Source organism: Haliotis rufescens, unplaced genomic scaffold (assembly GCF_023055435.1).
Source record: "Haliotis rufescens isolate VD_foot unplaced genomic scaffold, xgHalRufe1.0.p SCAF_16, whole genome shotgun sequence".
NCBI classification, from domain to species: Eukaryota; Metazoa; Mollusca; class Gastropoda; order Lepetellida; family Haliotidae; genus Haliotis; species Haliotis rufescens.
The window spans coordinates 8907700-8933041 of record NW_025963846.1 but is presented as its reverse complement, the minus strand read 5'-3'; the positions used below and the strand labels follow the sequence as shown (position 1 = coordinate 8933041).

At 42.5% G+C, this 25342-nt stretch overlaps 1 protein-coding gene across 5 annotated transcripts in view; it reads left to right on the top strand.

The window, feature by feature from the left end:
* The window catches only part of LOC124134281 (cytosolic 10-formyltetrahydrofolate dehydrogenase-like), a 57337-nt gene that overhangs the window by 5784 nt on the left and 26211 nt on the right, over positions 1–25342 (top strand). For 3 of the 5 annotated variants that reach the window (XM_046499026.2, XM_046499033.2, XM_046499018.2), the window contains exons 2-14: positions 9394–9535; positions 11875–12109; positions 12878–13043; positions 13707–13808; positions 15680–15769; positions 16651–16785; positions 17583–17711; positions 18130–18215; positions 18954–19101; positions 19806–19925; positions 21976–22038; positions 22696–22760; positions 24023–24173. In XM_046499026.2, coding sequence (XP_046354982.2) covers positions 9394–9535; positions 11875–12109; positions 12878–13043; positions 13707–13808; positions 15680–15769; positions 16651–16785; positions 17583–17711; positions 18130–18215; positions 18954–19101; positions 19806–19925; positions 21976–22038; positions 22696–22760; positions 24023–24173 — 1632 coding nt within the window. Of the gene's footprint in view, positions 1–4177; positions 4284–7326; positions 7474–9393; positions 9536–11874; positions 12110–12877; positions 13044–13706; positions 13809–15679; positions 15770–16650; positions 16786–17582; positions 17712–18129; positions 18216–18953; positions 19102–19805; positions 19926–21975; positions 22039–22695; positions 22761–24022; positions 24174–25342 lie in introns of those variants that run through there. The other 2 variants (XM_046499051.2, XM_046499042.2) reach the window with 2 other exon arrangements.

Genomic DNA, 25342 nt, shown 5'->3' with positions numbered 1-25342 from the left:
GCAGAAATATTTTTGATGCCATTTGAACTGAAAACATTATTATTCAAATGTAAAACATTTAAGGTATGTCAGAAAAATACCAAAAACCATTGGTATCGCCTCCATGCATTATTCACATTACGATTGTTCTCTAATGCTTACTGAAAGTGAAGATCCAGGGGTAGAATAGGTCTTCAGCAACCCATGCTTGCTGTAAAAGGCGCCTATGCTTGTCGTACGTGGCGACTAACAGGATCGGGTGGTCAGGCTTGCTGACTTGGTCGATGCATGCCAATGGCATTGATCAATGCTCATGATGTCAATCATTGGATTGACTGGTCCAGGCTCGATTATTTACAGACCACGGTCATATAGCTGGAATATTGCTGAGGGCAGCTTTAAACAACAAACAAACAAACAAATCTAATGCTAACTATAGAAATGGGCCCCAGGGGACTCCAGAATGTTCCTGCATGTTTGTGTTGAGTCAAAATCAAAGAATGTGCTTGGTTACAAGTACAACCTTAGACCCTGCTATCTATGTCACTGTGACCCAAGGGCTGGGTTGATGCAGGTACTACAGTACCTGGTCTGCAAGATTGATTATTTACAGGCTGCTGTGAATTGCTAGAATAATGCTGACTGATGAAACTTGAAACAATATTCACACAAAAATATTGAAATTTGTAATCTCCACCGCTCAGAAAACCAACACAACAATAGACTTTTAAATTCTTGATACAGTGATCCCTCGATATACCGCTGTCATCGGGGTCCAAGATACCGACCCCGCGTTCTAGGAAAGAGCGTTGTACAGATATTCATTGTTGTGGTTCACATTACGTAATGATGGTATTGAATGGAACAGTGGCGCAATTATTTCACAGTGGCATGGGACATGTAGATCTATGTAACACTGATCGTGGACGATTATTCAAAATGCATGCATAAAAAAATAAATAAACGCTATTTAAACAATGAAGTTCCAATGTTTTTTTTAGATCTCTCTAACGGTTACTCAAGTCCGGATTAAATACCGGAAGCCATTGTTTCTATTGTTGTTATTGCATTACACGCGGCCGGTTTGAAGTTCGAAGACATCTCACATGTTGTCTTACCAATCACAACAAGCTGAGATGAGTATTTAATCAAACAATGTAGCTTATGATTTTATGTGAGTACAATGCCAGATCTGTGTACGATATGTTTTTTCATAACCGGAACAAAAGGCAGAATTGTTTTATAAATTGTTTTATAAATTGTTTCATAAATACACACACGTATACTTCGACTTTCGAATTAAATCTCATCAGTTTATTTGTAACTTTAACTCGCTTTTAGGGGGAAATTTTTCATGCATTATTGGGAGCCAAGGTTTTCCCTTCCGTGCATCCGGAGAAGCGGTACATCGAGGAGCGGTACATCGAGGAGCGTTAAGTCCAGGGAACAATGTAATTCTTTTCAAAGTTGTTTTGAGACTTATCGGGTAATAATACCTGATTTTGTCTTGGAGAAAGATGTTTGTGAATTTAACTATGTACCAAAATATTTTGGCTGTATTATGAGAAAAATATTCAAAATAATTGTGTTATACATTGATGATCTGTTTTTAAAGTCATTGTATAAAAGTATTTAACATGCCAATTAGAGGTTGACAATAAGTATTATCATACCTCCATGTCAGAATGATGAGATCTGATTGGTCCATGTGATCTTGATAAAATACTGTGTAACTGGCCTTGGAGGGTAATAAATTTATCAGTGGGGGAATATATGGTTAAAACATATTTTTATTCATTGAAATGAGTTGGGATTGGTGAACAAGCTTTACAGCTTATGTCAACACAGCTCCCATATAACATATATTACATATTGAAATGAAGGATGTGACGTCATCGATATAGACATTATTTAAATAATATGTCTGTACATATTACATCAAATACAAATACAAAGTAAGCATAAATAGAAAGTTACAGCTTGTGTGTGTCTAACAAGTCGTTTGTAACAAAAGTAATAGTCAATCATGGGGTTATTGTTCGGTTAATTTAATTATTAATTTGTGAAGAGCTGAACCTTTTTGTCTTGATGATAAAATCGTGGACGGATTAAACTAATTTCTGTGTGTGAGCAAGTTCATTGTTTCCGTTCATAATAGTATCAAGGTTATAACTGATAGTGTAAAAGTGCATATTAAGTCTTATCTGAGTAAAGTTACAGCAAGTAAAAAAAATATGTAGGACGTTTTCATTCTGATAACCACAGGAGCAACAGGGACTGTCAATTAAATGTCTGTTATAATACTTATCGGCGTTTAGGTCGCTACAACCGAATCTGAGGCGGCAGTGAACGATTTGACAGAATCGAGTGCCATAGCTAAGGTCAAAATAAGTCTTATTTTCGGTTTTCGTAATTAGGTTTTTAAATTCTGACAGACTACTTGACTCTTTGGACTTTGGTAGAGCATTCCATAAGTGTATTGTGGGAATATATCTCTTATACCCTGCCTAGAGCAAGTCAGGCTGCACGTGGTCTTTCCCGGCAAGTGGCATAAACCTTAATGCGGGGTGCATAAAACCCCATGTACCCCTCTTGATCCAGCTACAACTTACAATACAGAATGTTATAAAGAAACACCAATCACTCTGCTGCACATGCATCCAAAGTTGTATCTGTGAGGCTGTGCAGGTTCACTCCGTGACCGTTGGTCGATTGTGCCGCTGAAACTTTCGGATCCAGGTAAAATAGGTCTTCAGCAACCCATGCTTGCTGTAAAAGGCGACTATGCTTATCGTAAGAGGCGACTATGGTTATCGTGTGGTCAGACTCGCTGACTTGGTTGATGCATGTCAGCGATCCCAATTGCATGGATCGATGTTCATGATGATAATCACTGGATTGTCTGGTCCAGACTCGATTATTTACAGACCGCCATCATATCGCTGGAATATTGCTGAGTGCGGTGTTAAACATAAAACAAACTTGAAACTTTGGGAGTAGAACTGGTTTGTCTGGCCCAGGCTAGATTATCTGATGTGATCCAGCTGGAACAATGCTGACATTCACACCATAAACATGAAATCTTTTTAAATATTTTGACCCTTATTGAGAATTATTAATAAACTGTTTTGTTTTGGAGTAATATTCAACTAATGCCGTTAAAGGCAACTATGCTTGTCGTAAAAGGCAACTATGCTTGTTGTGAAAAGCAACTCTGCTTGTTTTAAATGACGACTAACAGGATCGGGTGGTCAGACTCGCTGACTTGGTTGATGCATGTCATCGATCCCAATTGCGTGGATATATGCTCATGATGTCAACCACTGGATTGTCTGGTCCAGACTTGATAATTTATAGACTGCCGTCATATAGCTGGAATATTGCTGAGTGTGTCGTTAAACAACAAACAAACAAACAAACAAACAAACAATCCATTAAGTCACCTGGGACAACCATGAACAGTTAGCGGGAACCTTTTCTAACCCCGAGTCCCCACGAGGGTTTGAAAGTCATGTGTTTACAATAATTTAAATGTGATGTTATAACAGTAAATTACATTCCGTGAGTTGGCAAGGAGTTGCAGTGACTGGATGTGAGGACAACTTTGAGGAACAAAATATCATGTTGTCAACAAGAACAGGAATAACATCAATGCAGTCCATGCAAAGTCATTTCTAACACAGTTACAATATAAGGGTAACGCTATTTTTCAGGGCATTATCATTTGCAGAAGCCTGAGGTCTTCGATTAACTGCCCGACAAAGGATAAAAAGATAATACCCTGAAAAATAGCGTTATTTTAGCTACAATGGATAGAATTTCTTATCAAATAAAAAAACCCCAACAATATCGGTTTTGAGACATTTACTGCAATCAACAAACAACGAATGTCACTGACCCACTTTTAAAAATCTGGAAACGTCATAGAACAAACCAGATGACGTCACTATTGAACATCAATGGGCGTATGAGGGCATTATCAAGTTACAGTGGCACACTTATTTCTGATAACATGCGGGCGGTTTAATGATAATATTCTGACCATTTTAGCTTTAATATGCTGTATGAATAAAGTATATGTATGTATATTTTCATCCGTCCATTACCGGTAAATAAGGAATAATTGATTAACATTGAGAGGTGTGATAAAATGCACGGATAGGTGTGATAATAAGGCAGGAGTCACTTGTGTTGAGCTCTGGTGGGAGAACGATGACGCTATCTTTTTACCGTCTTGCACTGGTTTAGGGCAGTTATAACTTATACAAACAAGTTACTTCGGCAGCTAGTAGGCTATCTGTGAGGTGGGTCTGTAAATATTGCTGTTTCAAATTTCTTTTGGTTTGTCTTTTGAATTTGATTTTGTGTCGATGATATGGTCACCCCGTGTGTAATTGCTGTGTGCTATCTTTAGGTTTGTGGTCATTTGATAAATAATGTTGCTTTGGAGATAAACATACTGTGTTTTCAATGTAGAGCTAGGTCACCTATAGATTTAACAGCACTAAATTGAATTTGGAACCAAATGTGCAGTGTCAGGTTTCAAATGTTAAATTTAGCATGGTTCGTATATAGAAAAGTGCCATATTCAGCTCTCAGTTCCCAAAACTAATAATAATTCTCTTTTAGATTTCTATCTTGTTTTCTGCACGAAATGTATTGCCACACATCCTTTAATAATGGAGTAACAGCAACTTTGCATTTTGTAATCTATAATTGTATGTATAATTATTTAAATATGCTTACCGACAATAACTGAATAAAAGTACTATTCTATGAATATTATCATCCTTGGAAATGCGACCGTCAAACCAGTGTTTCAGTCAGAGGGGATTTATTGTCATTTGACTGCCTCTGATTGACCAATCAGAAATGAGTACGTTCAAATTCATGGGAGAATTTATTTTAATCTGTGGCGGAATAGGTCCTCCAACTCAACTCTCTACTTGTAGTAAACCTGTGAAGATTCACAGAAAGATTGCAAGGCAACCCATGCTTGTCATGAGAGGCTACTAAACTGATCAGGTGATCATTGGGTTGATTGCATGGCATGTCAATTGCGTGGATCGATGCTCATGATGTCTATCTCTGGATTGCCTGGTCCAGATTTCATCATTTACAGGTCTCCATGATATAGCTGCAAAATTTGCGGAGTGCAGGATTAAACAACAAACAAACATACTTGTTGAAACCTGCTGGATGTCTGGGTCAGATTGTCCCCATGCTTGTTGTATGATATGACTAATCAGGATTGGGTTACAATTTATTGCCTGGATTACTGTCATTGTCACCTAGTGGCGTGGACCAATGCTGTCAACCAATAGTGTGTCTGGTCGGGAGGGTTGAAAGATGGCACCTGTTGTTGAGTTTGGCCTTAAGGATTAATGAAGGACTGTTAAACTGTGACATGGTATGTCAGTCTCAGTTAACAGTCCGGAAACACAGACACACGCACACACATGCACACACACATGCACACATACACATGCACACATACACATGCACACATACACATGCACACATACACATACATTCCAGCTTTATAACAGCGGTTTGTAAATAATGGAGTCTGGACCAGACAATTCAGTGACTGACATCATACATACAGCATACATCCATGAACCAAGTCAGCAAGCGATCACCCAATCCCGTTAGTTGCCTTTTACCACAAGCATGAGTTGCTGAAGACCAATTCTAAGCTCAATACATTACCGGTATATTGGAAGGGTCACATATTTACGTTGTGAATGATTTTAGAATAAGAATCTACAAAGAAGTCATGTTTTCTTAAAATACAGAAAGTTGTATTTCCCATCAGTAGCTTTGGTAGTCAAAGAATGCTGATGTCTCAAATCTGTTTGTGTGAAAACATTTGTTATCCCCCACCACGAAGTGGAAGGGGGGGATAAAGGAATGGGTGCTGTTCATCTGTCCTTCATGTTTTGTTTCCGGAGCAGAACTAAAAAAAACATGAGAGATATATTTGCCAAACTTGGCATAGATAGGTCTAGTGGTAAACTGGTGCCTTTTGAAAGTTTCCATAGCAATGACTTTGCCTTAAACTGACAATGGAGGTCGTGCTTGTTTCCGAGGGCTAAAGCCTTGCACACAACTGGGCATGAGTATTTCAGGGGAAAAGAGTTTTCCAGTTTGTTTATTATGGCCAAATTTCTGGCCATTCAGCTGCCAGAGCTGCTATCTTATCTGTCAAGCGAGATTGTAATATTCAGGTATCTCATTATTCACTTGCTGGCAAAACAGTGAGTGACGCAGCAGTGACCACTTTCAGGAGTGTCCAGATTAGTTACCAAAAATGTGTCTTTTCAAACTTACAGTGTTTTACATCCTGCAATTTTCCTTTTTTCCTTTTGGCATTGATGAGCCAGTTTAGTATCTGCGTGGCTGTTCTCATCACAAATAATAAACTTGTCGTTTGATGACAGACAAACCTACTTTTTTATCTTGTGTGTCCTGCCATCACTTTTCACAGTACGTTGCACAATTGGATACTCAACCCAGCATGCCCAAGGGAAGTAACTCTGCACAGTGGATTGTGACGCCACTGGGCCACCCCTGCTACCTCACTGGTTGTGTGGTGATGTCAGTTGCAAATTGTCAACTACGATTTGTAGACAAGTTACTAAAAGTGACATTCACTCGCCCGCCCTCCTGGGGTCATGGGTGTCCAAGTCATCTTGGATGCTGCAATTGGTTGTGCAGAGTTGCGTCCCTTGGGCATGCCAGACCACCAACCTACAAAAAAATAATGTAAAGCCATCTTAATTACTTTCTGGTTTCTCGTTACATGAATTTCTCATCTTGGTACAATAAATTCCCCATGGCGAAAGAATGAATGAAACACGAAACAGATAATAGATGACCTAAATAAACCTAGTTTTGAAACTGCAAAGTAAGCTTAAGATAAAACACACTGAAAATCACACAATCATCACATAGGTGACTGGAGTAGATGTTGAGTGTTGATGTTGAAAGGGTTGACGCCGTCCCTGCCATGACCCTGTCATGCCCCAGTCACGTCATGCCCCTATCACGTCATGCCCATGCAGAAATCATCAAGGGTGTTTGGAGGAGACGCAGTTTGATAAGTTTATTTTTTTATTGACTGATAAACATGGAAGTAGGCAGGTGGCTTAGTGAGAGCGACTGTGTCAGCAGCTATCAATTATTTTTCATGTGACTGCAGCAAATAAAGATTAGATTTGTGATAATAATATGGAACCTTGAACATGTTGAAGCTCATTCAGAAAAGTCATTCATGTATTTGAATGCCAATTTCAACACCAGTGATTCAGGTATATCAATGTTGAAATTTGTGCTGGAAAGCTGGACCTGTCTTATAACTCAACAAACAGTTCAAGCAGAAAAAAGTGGGGCACCCATCATATGTGAATAGCTGTGTCACTGTGAACATTATGCCATGCATACAAGAATCTCTTCATCAGATGTCTGTATGTTTCTTACCTGTTGAAGAAGGTATATGTGTTTCTTTGCAATATTCAAGCAAGGTATATGACAGCGGTCTGTAAATAATTAAGTCTAGACCAGACAATCCAGTGATCTATATTATGAGCAACAATCCACACAACCAACTAAGGCAACAAGCCTAACCACTTCATAGATTGAGTGGCCTTATGACCTGGGGACCTCTTCTGACCTGGAGTCCCCATGAGTCTGTTAAAGAAAGTCTGTGCTATAACATCTAGTGCCAATTTTCACATATTTTTATACCCCCGACCTAAAAGGTTATATACCAAGGTTCTGTCCATCCAAAAACTTTGTTTGCGTGATTTCTCTTAAACTATTCAGTGGATTCATCTCAAACTTAGTACATATAATCTGTGTCATATGGAGGGGTGCAGTCAAAAGAATTTTTTTTTTTATTATTAATTTTCCATTTTTTAATGAATTTTTTAAAACCTAACCCTATCCTAGCTATTTAATTTGAAACTACTGACACACTAGGCGGGTCGGGGGTATTAGTGAGCCACGATCACTTTTGCTCTTGTTTATACTACGTTGTATAAAAGGGGGTGTGAAGGGGTGTGGGGGGTGGTGGGGGGATGGAGTTCTGGAACCCATGGACCCCGGCCCCACTTTTGGATCTGACTATGGTCACCCCGAAGACCCAGGTTTGATTCGTGTACAATATGTCAAGCCCATTTCTGGTGACCCCTGCAGTGATTTTGCTGGAGTATTGCTGAAAGCGGCATAAGCACATACTCATCCCCCAGTTTCCAGTCTCCAGTTTCCAGTTTCCACCCTTGCTGAACTAGGCTGGAATTTCAAGTTATGTGCCTTCTATGTCTATCCTTTTGACTATCAGATTCCACCTCGCATATTACTACTGTTTGTTTCTAACAAAATGGCAGCCCCCAGTCAAGACGATTTGATTGATAATCAATATCTTTATTGTAATGAAATAGGTCTTACCTCACGAAATGCATCAAGTCACTTGAGCACTTTAATCAAAATCTTGAAAGCTTTGGAAACCATCTGTCGACGCCCAGTTGACAATACACATGCTTGGCAAATCCTGCTATCGACCAAAATCTGCATGGTGGTAGCTCTGTTGTTAATGAACCAGATGTCGATTTTGTTACTCAATTTTGATTGGACTTTGCATAGACTCGTTAGTCCAGCCAAAATATAACTCCCTAATTCCAGCCCAGTTCGGCAAGGGTTGAAACTGGACTTATAGTCAGTTAACTCCCTTGCCTCGGGCAGCGCAGAAAGTAACCTCAAGTCTTGTAGCATCCTCCATTACCATCTTGGATCGTGAGGATCCGAGGTAGAATAGTCTTTAGCAACCCATGCTTGCCGTAAAAGGCGACTATGCTTGTCGTAATAGGCGACTAAAGGGATTGGGTTGATGCATGTCATAGAATCCCAATTATGGGATTCTATGATCATGATGTCAATCACTGGATTGTCTGGTCCAGACTTGATTATTTACAGACCGGCTTCACATAGCTGGAGTGAGGCATTAAACAACAAACAAACAGACAAATATTACTATCTTGACCAATGTTGTGTTGACGCTGAATGTGTCACTATCTTGTATGGTTTTGTGTGTTATTCTAGGTTCTGTTTCCCAAAGCGATTATGGCGCTAAGAAGTTAAATCCCATACTTAACATAGACGTACTACTGTCGTAGCGCTACGATCACTAAGTTGAACGGTGCCCTGGTCACTAGATTAATCCACTGAAATGAAGAAAACAGCTGTCTGTAAAAAGAAATATGCCAAAACTTTAATGATTAAGTGCAGTTGGAATAATATGTCTGTCCTCTCCTCATGATGTGCATCGTAATTCAATTACATGTACCTTCTACATTGTGTTCCCCACCCACAACATCCTGTCTAGATGTGAGTGTGTTTTATTGTATGTTTCAGCAAGTGCTTAGCAGGATGAAGATTGCTGTGATTGGTCAGTCCCTGTTCGGGGCGGAGGTCTTTAGACTGCTACAGAAAGATGGACACCATGTGGTTGGTGTCTTCACCGTCCCAGACGTCAATGGGAAGCCAGACCCTCTCGGTAGGTTGAGACCCTTTCGGTTGGTTGAGACCCTCTCGGTTGGTTGAGATCCTGTCAGTAGGTTCAGATTCAGGGAGATGGTGTGTAGCCAGACCTTGGTAGGATCAGATTCAGGGAGATGGGGTGGAGCCAGACCTCGGTAGGTTCAGATTCAGGGGTGGAGCCAGATGTTCCTAGTAGGTTCAGATTACAGGTGGAGCCAGACCTCGGTAGGTTCAGATTCAGGGGTGGAGCCAGACCTCGGTAGGTTCAGATTCAGGGGTGGAGCCAGATGCTCCCAGTAGGTTCTGATTCAGGGGTGGAGCCAGACCTCAGTTGGTTCAGATTCAGGGGTGGAGCCAGACCTTGGTAGGTTCAGATTCAGGGGTGGAGCCAGACCTCAGTAGGTTCAGATTCGGGGGTGGAGCCAGACCTCAGTAGGTTCAGATTCAGGGGTAGAGCCAGACCTCAGTAGGTTCAGATTCAGTGGTGGAGCCAGACCTCGGTAGGTTCAGATTCGGGGGTGGAGCCAGACCTCAGTATGTTCAGATTCAGTGGTGGAGCCAGATGCTCCTAGTAGGTTCAGATTCAGGGGTGGAGCCAGACCTCGGTAGGTTCTGATTCAGGGGTGGAGCCAGACCTCAGTAGGTTCAGATTCAGGGGTGGAGCCAGACCTTGGTAGGTTCAGATTCGGGGGTGGAGCCAGACCTCAGTAGGTTCAGATTCAGGGGTGGAGCCAGATGCTCCTAGTAGGTTCAGATTCAGGGGTGGAGCCAGACCTCGGTAGGTTCAGATTCAGGGGTGGAGCCAGACCTCAGTAGGTTCTGATTCAGGGGTGGAGCCAGACCTTGGTAGGTTCAGATTCAGGGGTGGAGCCAGACCTCAGTAGGTTCAGATTCAGGGGTGGAGCCAGACCTCAGTAGGTTCAGATTCAGGGGTGGAGCCAGACCTCAGTAGGTTCAGATTCAGTGGTGGAGCCAGACCTCAGTAGGTTCAGATTCAGGGGTGGAGCCAGACCTCAGTAGGTTCAGATTCAGGGGTGGAGCCAGACCTCAGTAGGTTCAGATTCAGGGGTGGAGCCAGACCTCAGTAGGTTCAGATTCAGGGGTGGAGCCAGACCTCAGTAGGTTCAGATTCAGTGGTGGAGCCAGACCTCGGTAGGTTCTGATTCAGGGGTGGAGCCAGACCTCAGTAGGTTCAGATTCAGGGGTGGAGCCAGACCTTGGTAGGTTCAGATTCGGGGGTGGAGCCAGACCTCAGTAGGTTCAGATTCAGGGGTGGAGCCAGACCTCAGTAGGTTCAGATTCAGGGGTGGAGCCAGACCTCAGTAGGTTCAGATTCAGGGGTGGAGCCAGACCTCAGTAGGTTCAGATTCAGGGGTGGAGCCAGACCTCGGTAGGTTCAGATTCAGGGGTGGAGCCAGATGCTCCTAGTAGGTTCAGATTCAGTGGTGGAGCCAGACCTCAGTAGGTTCAGATTCAGGGGTGCAGCCAGATGCTCCTAGTAGGTTCAGATTCGGGGGTGGAGCCAGATGCTTCTAGTAGGTTCAGATTCAGGGGTGGAGCCAGACCTCGGTAGGTTCAGATACAGGGGTTGAGCCAGACGCTCCTAGTAGGTTCAGATTACAGGTGGAGCCAGACCTCGGTAGGTTCAGATACAGGGGTTGAGCCAGACGCTCCTAGTAGGTTCAGATTCAGGGGTGGAGCCAGACCTCGGTAGGTTCAGATACAGGGGTTGAGCCAGATGCTCCTTGTAGGTTCAGATTCAGGGGTGGAGCCAGACCTCGGTAGGTTCATTTTAAGGGGTTGAGCCAGACCTCGGTAGGTTCAGATTCAGGGGTGCAGCCAGATGCTCCTAGTAGGTTCAGATTCAGGGGTGGAGCCAGACCTCGGTAGGTTCAGATACAGGGGTTGAGCCAGACGCTCCTAGTAGGTTCAGATTCAGGGGTGGAGCCAGATGCTCCTAGTAGGTTCAGATTTAGGGGTGGAGCCAGATGCTCCTAGTAGGTTCAGATTCAGTAGATTTATTATTAGATTTGTCATCCTAGTGGCGCCACTACCAGACACACATAGTTTTATTGTGGTAAAGTATCTACACTTAAGCGCTCTGTGTGTTGCCTTTTTTTCTTTACTTGATTAATATGCCCTATACATGGCCTCACTGCTGACAGACAATGTCTCACATTTTTTATGGATTGTATGAAATTCTGAGAATTATTTCGGCCTAAATTATTTTATGTATAGCAGTCAGGTAAACAGACAGCTGTGTTATAGATTGATATAGATTGATACACTGCAGCATAAGATACAGTTCCCCTCTCGCATATAGAGTTGTCTCGCCATGTCTCATCATGTTCCCAGCCTTGGCGGCAGAGAAGGACGGGATCCCTGTGTTCAAGTACAAGCGATGGCAGTTAAAGAAGAAGGCCATCCCGGAGGTTCTGGAAGAGTACAAGTCGGTGGGCGCGGAGCTCAACGTTCTGCCGTTCTGTTCACAGTTTATCCCCATGGACGTCATCACGTTCCCCAAGAACCAGTCCATCATCTACCATCCCTCCATCCTCCCACTGCATCGTGGAGCTTCGGCCATCAACTGGTGTGTCAAGTATTTGTTTGTAACTTGAACCCCTCAGGGGATGCTGGGTTACAATAGGTCCCCCGCAACAGGTCCACTGCAACCTATGCTGGTCATGAGAGTTGACCTAATGGCTGACCAAAAGGATTGGGTTTGTTTGTTTGTTGTTTAATGCCACACTCAGCAATATTCCAGCTGTATGATGGCGGTCAGTACTGGCACAATCCTTCTAGCCCAGACTAGTTCATGGTCGTTGTAGATTCTGGCATTTAAGGGTGTGTATGATGTTATCACTGTTATCACTGATGTTATCACTGTTTGTTGTTTAACGCCACACTCAGCAATATTCCTGATATGTGACGGCAGTCTGTAAATAATAAAGCCTGGACCATACAATCCAGTGATTGACATCATGAGCATCGATCCAATTGGGATACAATGACATGCATTAACCAAGTCAGCGAGCCTGACCACCCGATCCCATTAGTCGCCTCTTACGACAAGCATAGTCGCCTTTTATGGCAAGCATGGGTTGCTAAAGACCTATTCTACACCCAGATCTTCACGGGTTGAATGATAGATTGGGTGGTCAGGCTGACTCAATTATTTACAGACTACCACCATAAATCTGGAACATTACTAAGTATGGTGTTAAGCAATAAACAAATAAATGATAATGTAAATTGTCAGATACATACACAGATTGGACAAAGCTTTGCTATTTCATGATTGTTTAAATATGACTCTTAACAGTTCTGTTAATATCAATGAATATTGTTTGATTTTAAGGACCCTGATGTCGGGTGACAAGCGGGCTGGATTCACCGTCTTCTGGGCAGACGATGGCCTTGACACTGGACCCATCCTGCTGCAGAAACGTACATACGTGGAGGAGAACGACACCATTGACTCCATCTACAACCGCTTTCTCTTCCCAGAGGGGGTCAAGGCCATGGTGGGTGAAGGGGTCAAGGTTTTGATAGATAGTGATAGGTGTCAAGGTCATGTTGGCTGTGATAATGTGATCCTTGTGTGTCAAGGTGCTTGTTGGGAAGTTTGACAATCCAGCCGTCTTTAGATTAAAATTCATGTGCTAATGCACTTTTCACAAGTCAATTATCTATTTCATTCAAAAACACTGACAGTAAATACCACCCTGTGTGGTCAGAAGAGGTCCCCATCACCCCATGCTTGTCATAAGAGCCAAGGGGCCGGTGTGGTAGCCTTATGGTTAAAGTGTTGGCTCGTAATGCCAAAAAGACCCGGGTTCGATTCCCCACATGGGTACAATGTGTGAACCCCTTTATGGTGTGATTTTGCTGGAACATTGCTATAAGCGGCGTAAAACCATTCTCACTCACTCATAGAAGAGTTGAAATGAGATACGGGTGGCCATGAAGCGTAACCTCACTTGTGCATCATCATATCATTACATGTGAATAAGGGGAAATGGTGGTTAGATGAGTGAGTGAGTGAGTGAGTGATTAGCGTCCATCAGCAGATTTCCTGTACTTGTGTTTGTTTTGATTTCAATAATTATATAAATGTATATGTTAATAAACATGTTTTTTTGTGTATTTGGGTAAGCTGATGCTTTATTGTGATTGTTTCTGATAAGGGTGAGGCTGTTCGGATGATCGATAATGGGAAGGCCCCGAAGATAACGCAGCCAGAAGAGGGCGCCACCTACGACCCTCTCATCAAGAAAGACAAAGTGCAGGTAGGGTTATATTTAATATCCACATCCTAAAGCACAATGGATCAGTCAGTATGCAGTCGAATTTCATTCTCAGCTTCCTGGGGAGTATACGACTAAAGCTTCCTTATGAGGCACTAGAAGGTTAACGGTCAGCATTACCATCTCATCCTACCGGGTACCCACTCACTGCTGGGTTAACAGTCACATTACCATCTCATCCTACCAGGTACCCATTCACTGCTGGGTTAACAGTCACATTACCATCTCATCCTACCAGGTACCCACTCACTGCTGGGTTAACAGTCACATTACCATCTCATCCTACCAGGTACCCATTCACTGCTGGGTTAACAGTCACATTACCATCTCATCCTACCGGGTACCCATTCACTGCTGGGTTAACAGTCACATTACCATCTCATCCTACCAGGTACCCATCCACTGCTGGGTTAACAGTCACATTACCATCTCATCCTACCAGGTACCCATCCACTGCTCAGTTAACAGTCACATTACCATCTCATCCTACCAGGTACCCATCCACTGCTGGGTTAACAGTCACATTACCATCTCATCCTACCAGGTACCCATTCACTGCTGGGTTAACAGTCACATTACCATCTCATCCTACCAGGTACCCATCCACTGCTGGGTTAACAGTCACATTACCATCTCATCCTACCAGGTACCCATTCACTGCTGGGTTAACAGTCACATTACCATCTCATCCTACCAGGTACCCATCCACTGCTGGGTTAACAGTCACATTACCATCTCATCCTACCAGGTACCCATTTACTGCTGGGTTAACAGTCACATTACCATCTCATCCTACCGGGTACCCATTCACTGCTGGGTTAACAGTCACATTACCATCTCATCCTACCGGGTACCCATTCACTGCTGGGTTAACAGTCACATTACCATCTCATCCTACCAGGTACCCATTCACTGCTGGGTTAACAGTCACATTACCATCTCATCCTACCAGGTACCCATTCACTGCTGGGTTAACAGTCACATTACCATCTCATCCTACCAGGTACCCATCCACTGCTCGGTGAACAGAGGCATATTTCAAGCAAAGTCGCTTGCCTAAGGAGACCACATGTAACATGTGTTTCAGTGTTGGGCTGGACTGAAGCCCTAGTAACTCAGGAGCCATGCTTGCTGAATACGCTCACTTCTCTCCGCAACCAACGTTGCATAAAAGGACAGGACGTTTTGAAGCTTTGTTTGTCTGCTCGCCTTATTCCGTTTCTGCTCCAGTTTTTGAAAAGCAAGACTGAAGCTAATTTACTCTTGCGTTGTCGGATTTACTGTGCGGAGTTCTGTTGTTTCGTTTTGGGAATTGAATCGGACATGTGACGTCACCCTCAAACATTATTTCATGCATGATTTTCAAACACACAGAACCATCGACATACTGTTCCTTTAACTTGTTACTAGTGCTCTGTGCACGGTCGAGACAAGTCATCATGATAATCTGTTTTCACCATAGTAGCATGTGTATAATTGGTGTATAATGGGTGGTGTTTTTGTGTATTTATGTATAAAGGTTGGTAAATTTAATGAGTAATATTGATGTGTAATGGTATACATATATATGTGTAATGGGTTCTGTTTATATATAATGGGATGTGTTTAGGTATAATGTCGTAAGAGGCGACTAACGAGATCGGGTGGTAATGCTCGCTGACTTGGTTGATGCATGTCATCGTATCTCAATTGCGTGTATCGATGCTCATGATGTCAGTCACTGGACTGTCTGTTCCAGACTCGATTATTGACAGACCGCCTTCTGGAATATAGCTGGAATATTGCTGAGTAAACAACAAACAAAAAAACAAGAGGTATACTGGGTACTATGTAGGTATAATGCTCCCTTGTAGGTAAACATGGACCAGTCAGCTGAAGCTATACACAACTACGTCCGTGGTAACGACAAGGTCCCCGGTGCCTGGACGACCATCAATGGCGAGGTAACCTCCTCCTTCAATTTCATTAAAATCAAATCCTTTATGCTGAGTCAATCTCTCTTGGTCACAATCTGACAAATCCTCAATCAGAGGTCACACCAGATGAGTCTTGTGTGAAGTTTGACTGTCCAATCAAGACAAAGGATTTGTGGAGTTTTCAGCCAATCAGATGTCTGCTTTGTTTACAATTCTGTTTCAAAGCGTGAAGATCCGGGGTAGAATAGGTCTTCAGCAACCCATGCTTGCCGTAAAAGGCTTGTCGTAAGAGGCAACTAACGGGATCGAGTGGTCAGGCTTGCTGACTTTGTTGAAACAGGTCATCGATCCCAATTACGTGCATCGATGCTCATGATATCAATGACTGGATTGTCTGGTCCAGACTTGATTATTTGCAGACCGCCATCATATAGCTGGAACATTGCTGAGTGCAGTGTTAAACAAAAAACAAACTTGAAACTTTGGGAGTAGAACTGGTTTGTCTGGCCAAGGCTAGATTATCTGATGTCATCCAGCTGGAATAATACTGACATTCACCCCCAAAACATGGAATCTTTTTAAATATTTTGACACTTATTAAGAATTATTAATAAACTGTTTTGTAGTTGAGTAATATTCAAATATTTATTTATTGTTTAACAATGCACACAGAAATATTCCACCTATATGAGTGTGGCGTAAAACAACAAACCAACCAACCAACTTTGATTCTTTTTTATTTCTTTACCAGCTGTGCCCTGAGTTGAAGTACAAATATTCTTACATGATACACCCATTTCGGTGTTGATGCCAAACACTCAGAGATGATAGTTAATTTGTTCCTTCTACGCTTAACATTAATTTTTGTTGCAAGTCCTTTGGTGACCAGATAGTTGTTTTCTGTGCAGCGAGTGACCCTGTACGGATCCCGCCTGTGGAAGAAGATTGAGCCAAGGGGGACAACTGTTGACATACCCGGTGCCAGCAAGCCAGCCATTGTCCACAAGAAGGGAATGGTTTTCTTCGGAAATGATGGCAAAATGGTCTGTTAACATTTACTGTCGTGTCGTATCTCATTGTGTACTAGTGGTAGTCAGGGATGTCAGGGACTCACTGTATATATGCTACTCTAAAGAATGGACATTTGAGATTAACAAAAATAGTTGCTTCCTGTCTTCGACAATTGACATGATTGACAATAACAAGACTGTTTCGGTAAATGTAAACTTTATTTCATGACAATAGTTTATGTAAGTTATTATCAGTGACAACAATTTCATAGTGATAATCGTTAATACTTCTTTCTGTCAAAGATAATTTTGATTATTGATCTTTTAGCCAGCTCTAGTTGTCTGGTGGTCATGTATAGTATAACACTATGGCATGTGAAAATTTCTACTTAGGTAGCCTATTAGTTGAAGCGTTTGCTTGTCACGCCAAACATCTATATTTTGCCGGAGGACCGCGGAAATGGGCTTCACACATTTTACCCTCGTGGAACTCGAACCCGTCTTTTGGAGTGCTGGGGTGGTCGGTAGCCTAGTGGTTAAAGCGTTCGCTCTTGATGCCGAAGACCCGGGCTCGATTCCCGACATGGGTACAATGTGTGAAGCCCATTTCTGGTGTCCCCCGCCGCGATATTGCTGGAATATTGCTAAAAGCGGCGTTAAACTATACTCACTCACTCACTCACTCTTTGGAGTGACAGGCAAACGGTCTTATCACTAGACTGCCCAACCACCCCTAGGGACCATTTCTGACTGAGTTTAGGGACTGACGTAGAGAGAACTATGTGGCGGGGAATGTGTAGCTTGTTGGTGAGTTTCCTCATTTGTCTCAGGTAAATGTGAGCCAAGTACAACTGGAGAGTGGCAAAATGATCCCCGCCTCCAAGTTCGGCAAGGATGACAAGTCTACAGAAAAGTTGGAGCTCACCCAGGAAGAGATAAACATGGTCACAGCCCTGAAGGTGAGTTGTCCCCCTTGAATGTGAAGTATGTGTACTTATTGTACTTATCCAGACCAGAGATGGGTGCTGTTCTACAAAGCGATCTTAGCGTTAAGGTGATCGCAACTCCCATACCTTAACATAGATTTACAACGATCATAGCGGTAAGGTTGTTTTGTACAATGGCACCATGGCCTTTTGTGTAGAAGTTTTAAGGATCATTATTTTTTTGGTAATTTGTATTTTGTATTTCTTCCTTCACTTGTCTGTGAGTATTATATTTTATTGCTGTAATGCACACTGGCACAAGCCTTCTAGTTGGAAGGCCACTATAAGAGACAACTAGAATTAATCAGGTGGTCAGGTTCCTTGACTTGGTTGTCTCGGCATTGCGTAGATCGGTGCTTATAATATCAATCACTGGTTTTGTCTTGTGTAGGGTGTGTGGAATGGTATCCTAAACATTGACATTGAGGACCAAACAGATTTCTTCAAGTCTGGAGCCGGCTCCATGGATGTAGTCAGGTGAGAATCATATATTGAATTAATTTTAGTATATTTAAATGACAAACATGAAAGAATTATTACAGTGATCAACTTCAAAAACTTTATTTTGCAGACCTATTGCTCTCGTTTGATCATTTAGACATGTGGAACAGATTTAAATTCATATGTGTGAATAAAGTTTGAAAATCAGCATCGATAGTTAATTTGATGACCCTCGTTTTCTCGAAAACAACTATAGATGACATTTTTGAATACATCGTAAAATGATGAGCATGTTATCAAGTTTAAAAACTGCCTTTAAAAGTTTAGCTATTCACCTAGTTTCTAATTTCCCCCTCCCAAATCATAACCGCTGAAATCAGTTATAAATCTTATATATCATAATAGACAGTGAGCTATTGGCTTTTATATCATGTATCAGCATGCACGGTGACCTATGGAGTTATGTGTCCTATGTGAGTGAGGTTTGCATTGTATGTCAGCATACAAGATGAAGGACTATTATGTTTTACATGATATGTAAGTAAGGTATGTATCATGTATATTGCTTGGGACACTGGTGATCAAGTCTTTAAGTTTTAGGCATAAAGAACCGTTTTTCTCAGAATATTTGTCTAGGCTTGTCATCACCATACCTGTACTCATGGTAAACTTCTAAGGACTTGCATGACTTCTGGCATTCCTCCCACAACAATCTGACAACTGTGACAAAACTGACTGACTGACTCACTCACTCCCATGTTGTACGTGATGCAGGCTAGTGGAGGAGGTTCGGGAGCAGTGTAATGACATCCGGCTCCTGCCTGAGGACGTCTACATGAACACTGTGTTCGATGACTTCACCACCTGCGTCATCAAGCGAGGACGAGGCATTGAGGACAAGGAACCCTTCACCTTTGATGCAGTAGGTGGCATTGCCTTACTCTTTGGTAGCCTAGTGGTTAAAGCGTTTGCTCGTCATGCCGAAGACCCTGATTCGAATCCCGACATGGGTACAATGCGTGAAGCCCATTTCTGGTGTCCCCCGCCGTGATATTGCTGGAATATTGCTAAAAGCGGCGTAAAACCATATTCACTCACTCACTTTGGTAGCCTAGTGGTTAAAGTATTCACTCCTCTGGAAAGCCCAGGTACGATTCCCCACAATGGGTACAATGAGTGAAACCCATTTCTGGTGTCCTCCTCTGTGATATTGCTGGAATATTGCTTAAAGTGGAGTAAAACCATATTCACTCACTCACACACTCACTTTGATCCTGTGGAGATTTGGGGTTAGAATTGGCCCCTATCAACCTATACCAGTCGTATGAGGCTATAATTGAAAGTGTGGTCAGGCTGTGACTTGTTTGATTGCCCTTATATCTAAAACTGGATTGTCTGGCTCAGTCTTAATAAACTGGAATATTGCTGACTAGGGACTCACTCACTCACTCACTCACTCACTCACTCACTCACTCACTCACTCACTCACTCACTCACTCACTCACTCACTCACTCACTCACTCACAATTAGTGATCTGTAATAGAATGAAGACAAATGTTGAAGACAAATGTTCCTTTCCCTTTCGCTCTATTACCAGTTTTTTCAAGTGAATGTTTTTCCTTCAGGTGGAGAAACACATCAACAACATGGATATATGCATGCCGCACCAGGTGTTCATAGACAATGAGTTCCTCAACTCTTCTGATGGCCAGACCTACAAATCCATCAACCCAGCTGATGAGTCTGTGAGTTGTGGGCCATATTTCAGATTTACCTCCTAGAGATTCAGGGGAGGTCATCATCACTATCCTCAGAATAGATGAACTGTCAGACGAGATCAAAAACCTTGCATGGTGTTTTGGGCCACCACTTCTGTTGCACTATGTTTTCATATACCTTAGGGGGGTACGGGTGGCCCAGTCGTCTAAGACGCCGCGATTCGCTGTGCAGAGTTGCGTCCCTTGGGCACATCAGAAACCTATGATTGTGAGTTCCAATCCTGGTTCGCCCCAATTATGTTTCTAGGTTTGTCTGCACCATACCTGTGCTCGTGGGTTTCACGGAAGTGGTAAACGTCTGAGACCTGCATCACTTGGGGCTTTCCTCCCACATTAAGCTGTCACGCCGCGATATAACTGGAATACTGTTTAAAGCGGCGTTAAATCCACACACTCACTCACTCATATACCTTAGTCAGAGCTACTATGATTTCTGTGTGTTTTCATTCTGAAAATCTCTTGAAGATGTTGCCATTTTCACAGTTACATTTCAGATGTGTTTTTTGGGGTGTCTCAAAATTTGACATTGAGTTTTTTTATCATCACTTTTTGAAGTGCTCCCTCAGGTGATGCTCTACGGGTATGAGATTGAATGTCAGTGATAATGATCACACATCTTAGAGTGCAGAGTCTGGTAATTAGGGCTGCGACAGGTAACTCAGGTACTCGGATCGGGTGGGTACTGAGTAGGACCTGGGTACCCACAGGACTACCCAGACCCATGGTTAGTCACGTGACGTATTGTTAAATAACATGTGTATCTAAATACATTTTGCCAGGGCTGCGGTCAAACGATTCCCATTCGGATATTTTGTACCCAACTCTTGAGACCTACAGGGGGGACCTGGGTAGGGTCGCCTCAAAGACTCGACCCAGCCCTAGTAAACTTGTCTCACTTGAAAGTTTGACCTGATACTTTGTGATTGAATACTGTTTGTATCAGCGTTTTAGTCAGTTTCATTGAAATCTCAGAATGTGTCAAAACTTGTGCAGTGTGAACCAGTGGTTTCTTTCATGTCTTGATAAAGGGAGCACCATCCTCAGTAGGGCATCATATTTATACCGTGCTCATAATATCAATCACTGGCTCGATTATTTACACACCGCCATCATATAGCTGGAATGTGGCATTAAACAACAAACAAACAAACTTGCATTTCACACATTAATCATACCCCTGCCCTTTTAGGTCGGGGGTATATAGTTATACCAAGGTTCCATCCCTCGGTCCGTCCGTCTGTCCGTCCGAAAACTTTGTTTGCGTGATTTCTCTTAAACTATCCAGTGGATTCATCTCAAACTTAGTACATATAATCTGTGTCATATGAAGGGGTGCAGTCAAAAGGAAAAAATTGTTTTTATTAACTTTCCATTTTTTTATGAATTTTTCAAACCCTAACCCTATCCTAGCTATTTAATTTGAAACTACTGACACACTAGGCGGGTCGGGGGTATTAGAGAGCCACGCTCACTTTTGCCCTTATTATTTCTTGTGGTACTTTTTCACCATTAAGGCTAACTGAGTTAATGTATGCTGCAGGGGCAATAATGCTTACTAGTACACCAAATTTCTACTGGAAGCCATAATTTACCAGTCACTACCAACAAGTAGCTTGCAGTACCAACTACTGTATCTTTTCCTCTATAAATACTGCCTTTCAGTTATAATATCATCAAATATTGTGTAAACTACCACTCACTCACTCACTCAATGCAGGCTTGTCACTGAATGTGACCTTGGAAATCATCAGAAAAGTGAAGCAAAATGTAACAATATGTTTTGGGTAACTTGACCAAGTTATGAAGTTGGGTACATAATTTTTTAATTATATATTTTTTTAAGAATAAAGTCAGTTGAGATGATTATGCAGACATGGTAGCTGCTGTATCTCCCTGCATGACGGGCCTCATTTGGGGGATAGTTTGCAGGGACAGGTTTTTTCTTATTGTAGCCAGTCATGCAGAGGGAGCCTTCGTTGGAATCTTGCCTGTATGTTGTGACTTGTACCTGTTGCAGGTGATATGTGATGTGTCGCTGTCTACCAAGGAAGATGTCAACAGAGCAGTGGAGGCGGCAAAGGTAGGGCATAGAACTTGGAGCATTGGGCATAGAATATAGAGCATAGGGCATAGAATATGGAGCATAGGGCATATAATATGGAGCATAGGGCAGAGATTATAGAGCACTGGGCAGAGATTATAGAGCACTGGGCAGAGATTATAGAGCATAGGGCATAGAATATAGAGCACTGGGCAGAGATTATAGAGCACTGGGCAGAGATTATAGAGCACTGGGCAGAGAATATAGAGCACTGGGCAGAGATTATAGAGCATAGGGCATAGAATATAGAGCACTGGGCAGAGATTATAGAGCACTGGGCAGAGATTATAGAGCACTGGGCAGAGATTATAGAGCACTGGGCAGAGAATATAGAGCACTGGGCAGAGATTATACAGCATTGGGCAGAGATTATAGAGCATTGGGCAGAGATTATGGAGCATTGGGCAGAGATTATGGAGCATTGGGCAGAGAATATAGAGCACTGGGCAGAAAATATAGAGCATGGGGCATAGACTATGGAGCATGGGTCAGAGAATATAGAGCATTGGGCATAGAATATAGAGCACTGGGCATTGAACATGTTGCTTAGAATATTTAGTATAGATTATAGAGCATTGAATATATGGCATGTGTCATTAGATATAGGGCATGATAATGATAATGTCTCTGTTCCAGGAAGCATTTGAGGAGGGACCATGGGGCAGGATGAATGCTCGGGATCGCGGGACTCTCATGTACCGGTGAGATCAGTAGAGTGTGCACACAGTATCTCTTAGCATGTTTAGTGGTGTTTAGATGCTGTAGTGTCAATGAAGATAGGGCTCACGTATGGATGTCAACTTGTACCTTGAGGAGGCTGTTCGGCAGGGCAATGTGGGTTACTGAAAACAGGTGCTTTCTGGGTATTGTTATGTCGCTAAGATTACATGTACACAGAAAGAAAAAACCAACTAAACATGATAAGTCTGTAACAACAGGGTTGTTGCAGCATGTTACAATGGGTGGTTACAGTGTCAGGCCAAGTACAAATGGAGAACTCTTAGCTGTTTGTTCACTATGGGGATACTGAGTTGGAATGTAGGCCTCAAGCAACCTATGCTTGTACATTTGTATTAGATCAGGGCCCTCTTGCACAAAACAATCTTAGCGATTTAACATGCTTTATACCTGTGAAGATCCGGGGTAGAATAGGTCTTCAGCTACCCATGCTTGCCGTAAAAGGCGACTATGCTTGTCGTAAGAGACGACTAACGGGATCGGGTGGTCAGGGTCGCTGACTTGGTTGGTGCATGTCATCAATCCCAATTGCGTGGATCGATGCTCATGATATTAATCACTGGATTGTCTGGTCCAGACTCGATTATTTACAGACCACCGTCATGTAGCTAGAATATTGCTGAATGCGGCGTTAAACAACAAACCAACCAACCAACCAACATGCTTTAACATAGGCTTATGATAGTCGTAGCGCTAAGATTGCTTTGTGCGACCTGGTGATCGGTATGGAATATTACACCAAATCACTTAGGATAGCCCTGTGAGGATTCCAGGTTAGAGTATAGGACCCCAGCAACCTACGCTTGTTGATTTGGAATTGGTATGGGTCATTGCTCATAATATCAATCACTGGTTTGTCTGGCCAGGGAGACATCATGTAGCTGAAATATTGCTAACTTTGGCATGACAACAACAAACAAACAAACAAACTCGGCTATATGTGGCAATACCAAGACAGAAAGGATAGATACCGTATATCGCAGTGTATAAGTCGACCCCATGTATAAGACTCATTCTATCAACTACTACATTGTGTGTACCAAACAGGATTACTCACAAGCCACTTGATGTGGCTGTAATATTGTTGACTTCATTGTAAAACAGTATTCCTCCACAAACCAGTGTAATATTGATGTCAACATAGGCATGGCGTGTGACACCGAGGTAAATGTTTGTTACTCTGAGTTTGTTGGTATGCATGATCAGCGATGTCCCCGTGTTTCAGACTGGCGGACTTGATGGAACAGCATGAGGAAGAGCTGGCCACTATCGAGAGTATTGACTCGGGGGCTGTGTACACGCTGGCGCTGAAGACCCACGTGGGCATGTCCATTCAGACATTCCGGTACTTCGCTGGATGGTGTGACAAGATTCAGGTAAAACTCCCGCAGAAATTGTTGACTTTAGCATAAGTGAGTGAATGAGTAAGTTTGTTTTTTTGCCACTTTTAGTATTATTCCAACATTATCATGTCAGGGGACGCCAGAAATAAACTTCACACATTGAACCCATGTTTGGAATTGAACCAGGGTCTTCCGGGTGACGAGTGAACGCTTTAACCACAAGGCAACCCGACCTGCCAATTACTTTTTTGTTTGTTTGTGGTTTAACGCCACACTCAGCAATATTCCAGCTATATGACGGCGGCCTGTAAATAATCGAGTCTGGACCAGACAATCCACTGATTGACATCATGAGCATCGATCCACGCAATTGGGATCGATGACATGTATCAACCAAGTCAGGGAACCTGACCACCCGATCCTGTTTCCTGCCTTTACGACAAGCACAGTCACCTTTTACGGCAAGTTTGGGTTGCTGAAGACCTATTCTACCCTGGAATCTTCACAGGTCTCCCCATTAATTAAAAAATCATGTTGGGAATGGATTATGTGTTACCGTATTCGACGTAATGAACGCCCCGCACTAATAAGCGCCCATGGCTAATTTGTGAATATATTGGCTAGTGAACAATCCCAATTAGCACCCCTTCCGATTGATCAAGTTACACAAGACTTATTTATTCGTGTATAATACATACTTGTGTGTAATTTGCACCCTTAATTATGGGCAATTAAATTCTGGAAAAATATATCTGTCGTATATAAACATTTCAGGCTGTCAGCATTAACCACGAAATTTACGATCTTTCAACTGGTTTTTTCACTAAAATAATATTCTAATAAGAGCCCCCTGTTTCTAATTTTGAGAGCGGCCTGGGCGCTTATTACGTTGAATACGGTATATCAGTCTATGAACGTAGCCATGCCAGGATTCACTTGCAGATCATAGCTCCCAGTGTCTGATTCTCCCTGATCTAAATGATCCTTTGAGCACCATACCTATGCTTGTATGTGAATGTATACAAGGATGCTAGTGTCTGAAAGCCATTGTTGTTGTTTAAAGTTCTATTTTACCCCAGGTACTTTTCGCTATGTAGTAATGTACGTTCCCTAGACGGCCATTGATTAACAGTAGAATCGCTTTACGGGTCCATTCAAAAGTGTGCAAAATGGTTCCTCTGTAGACTGTATCTTGCTGTTGA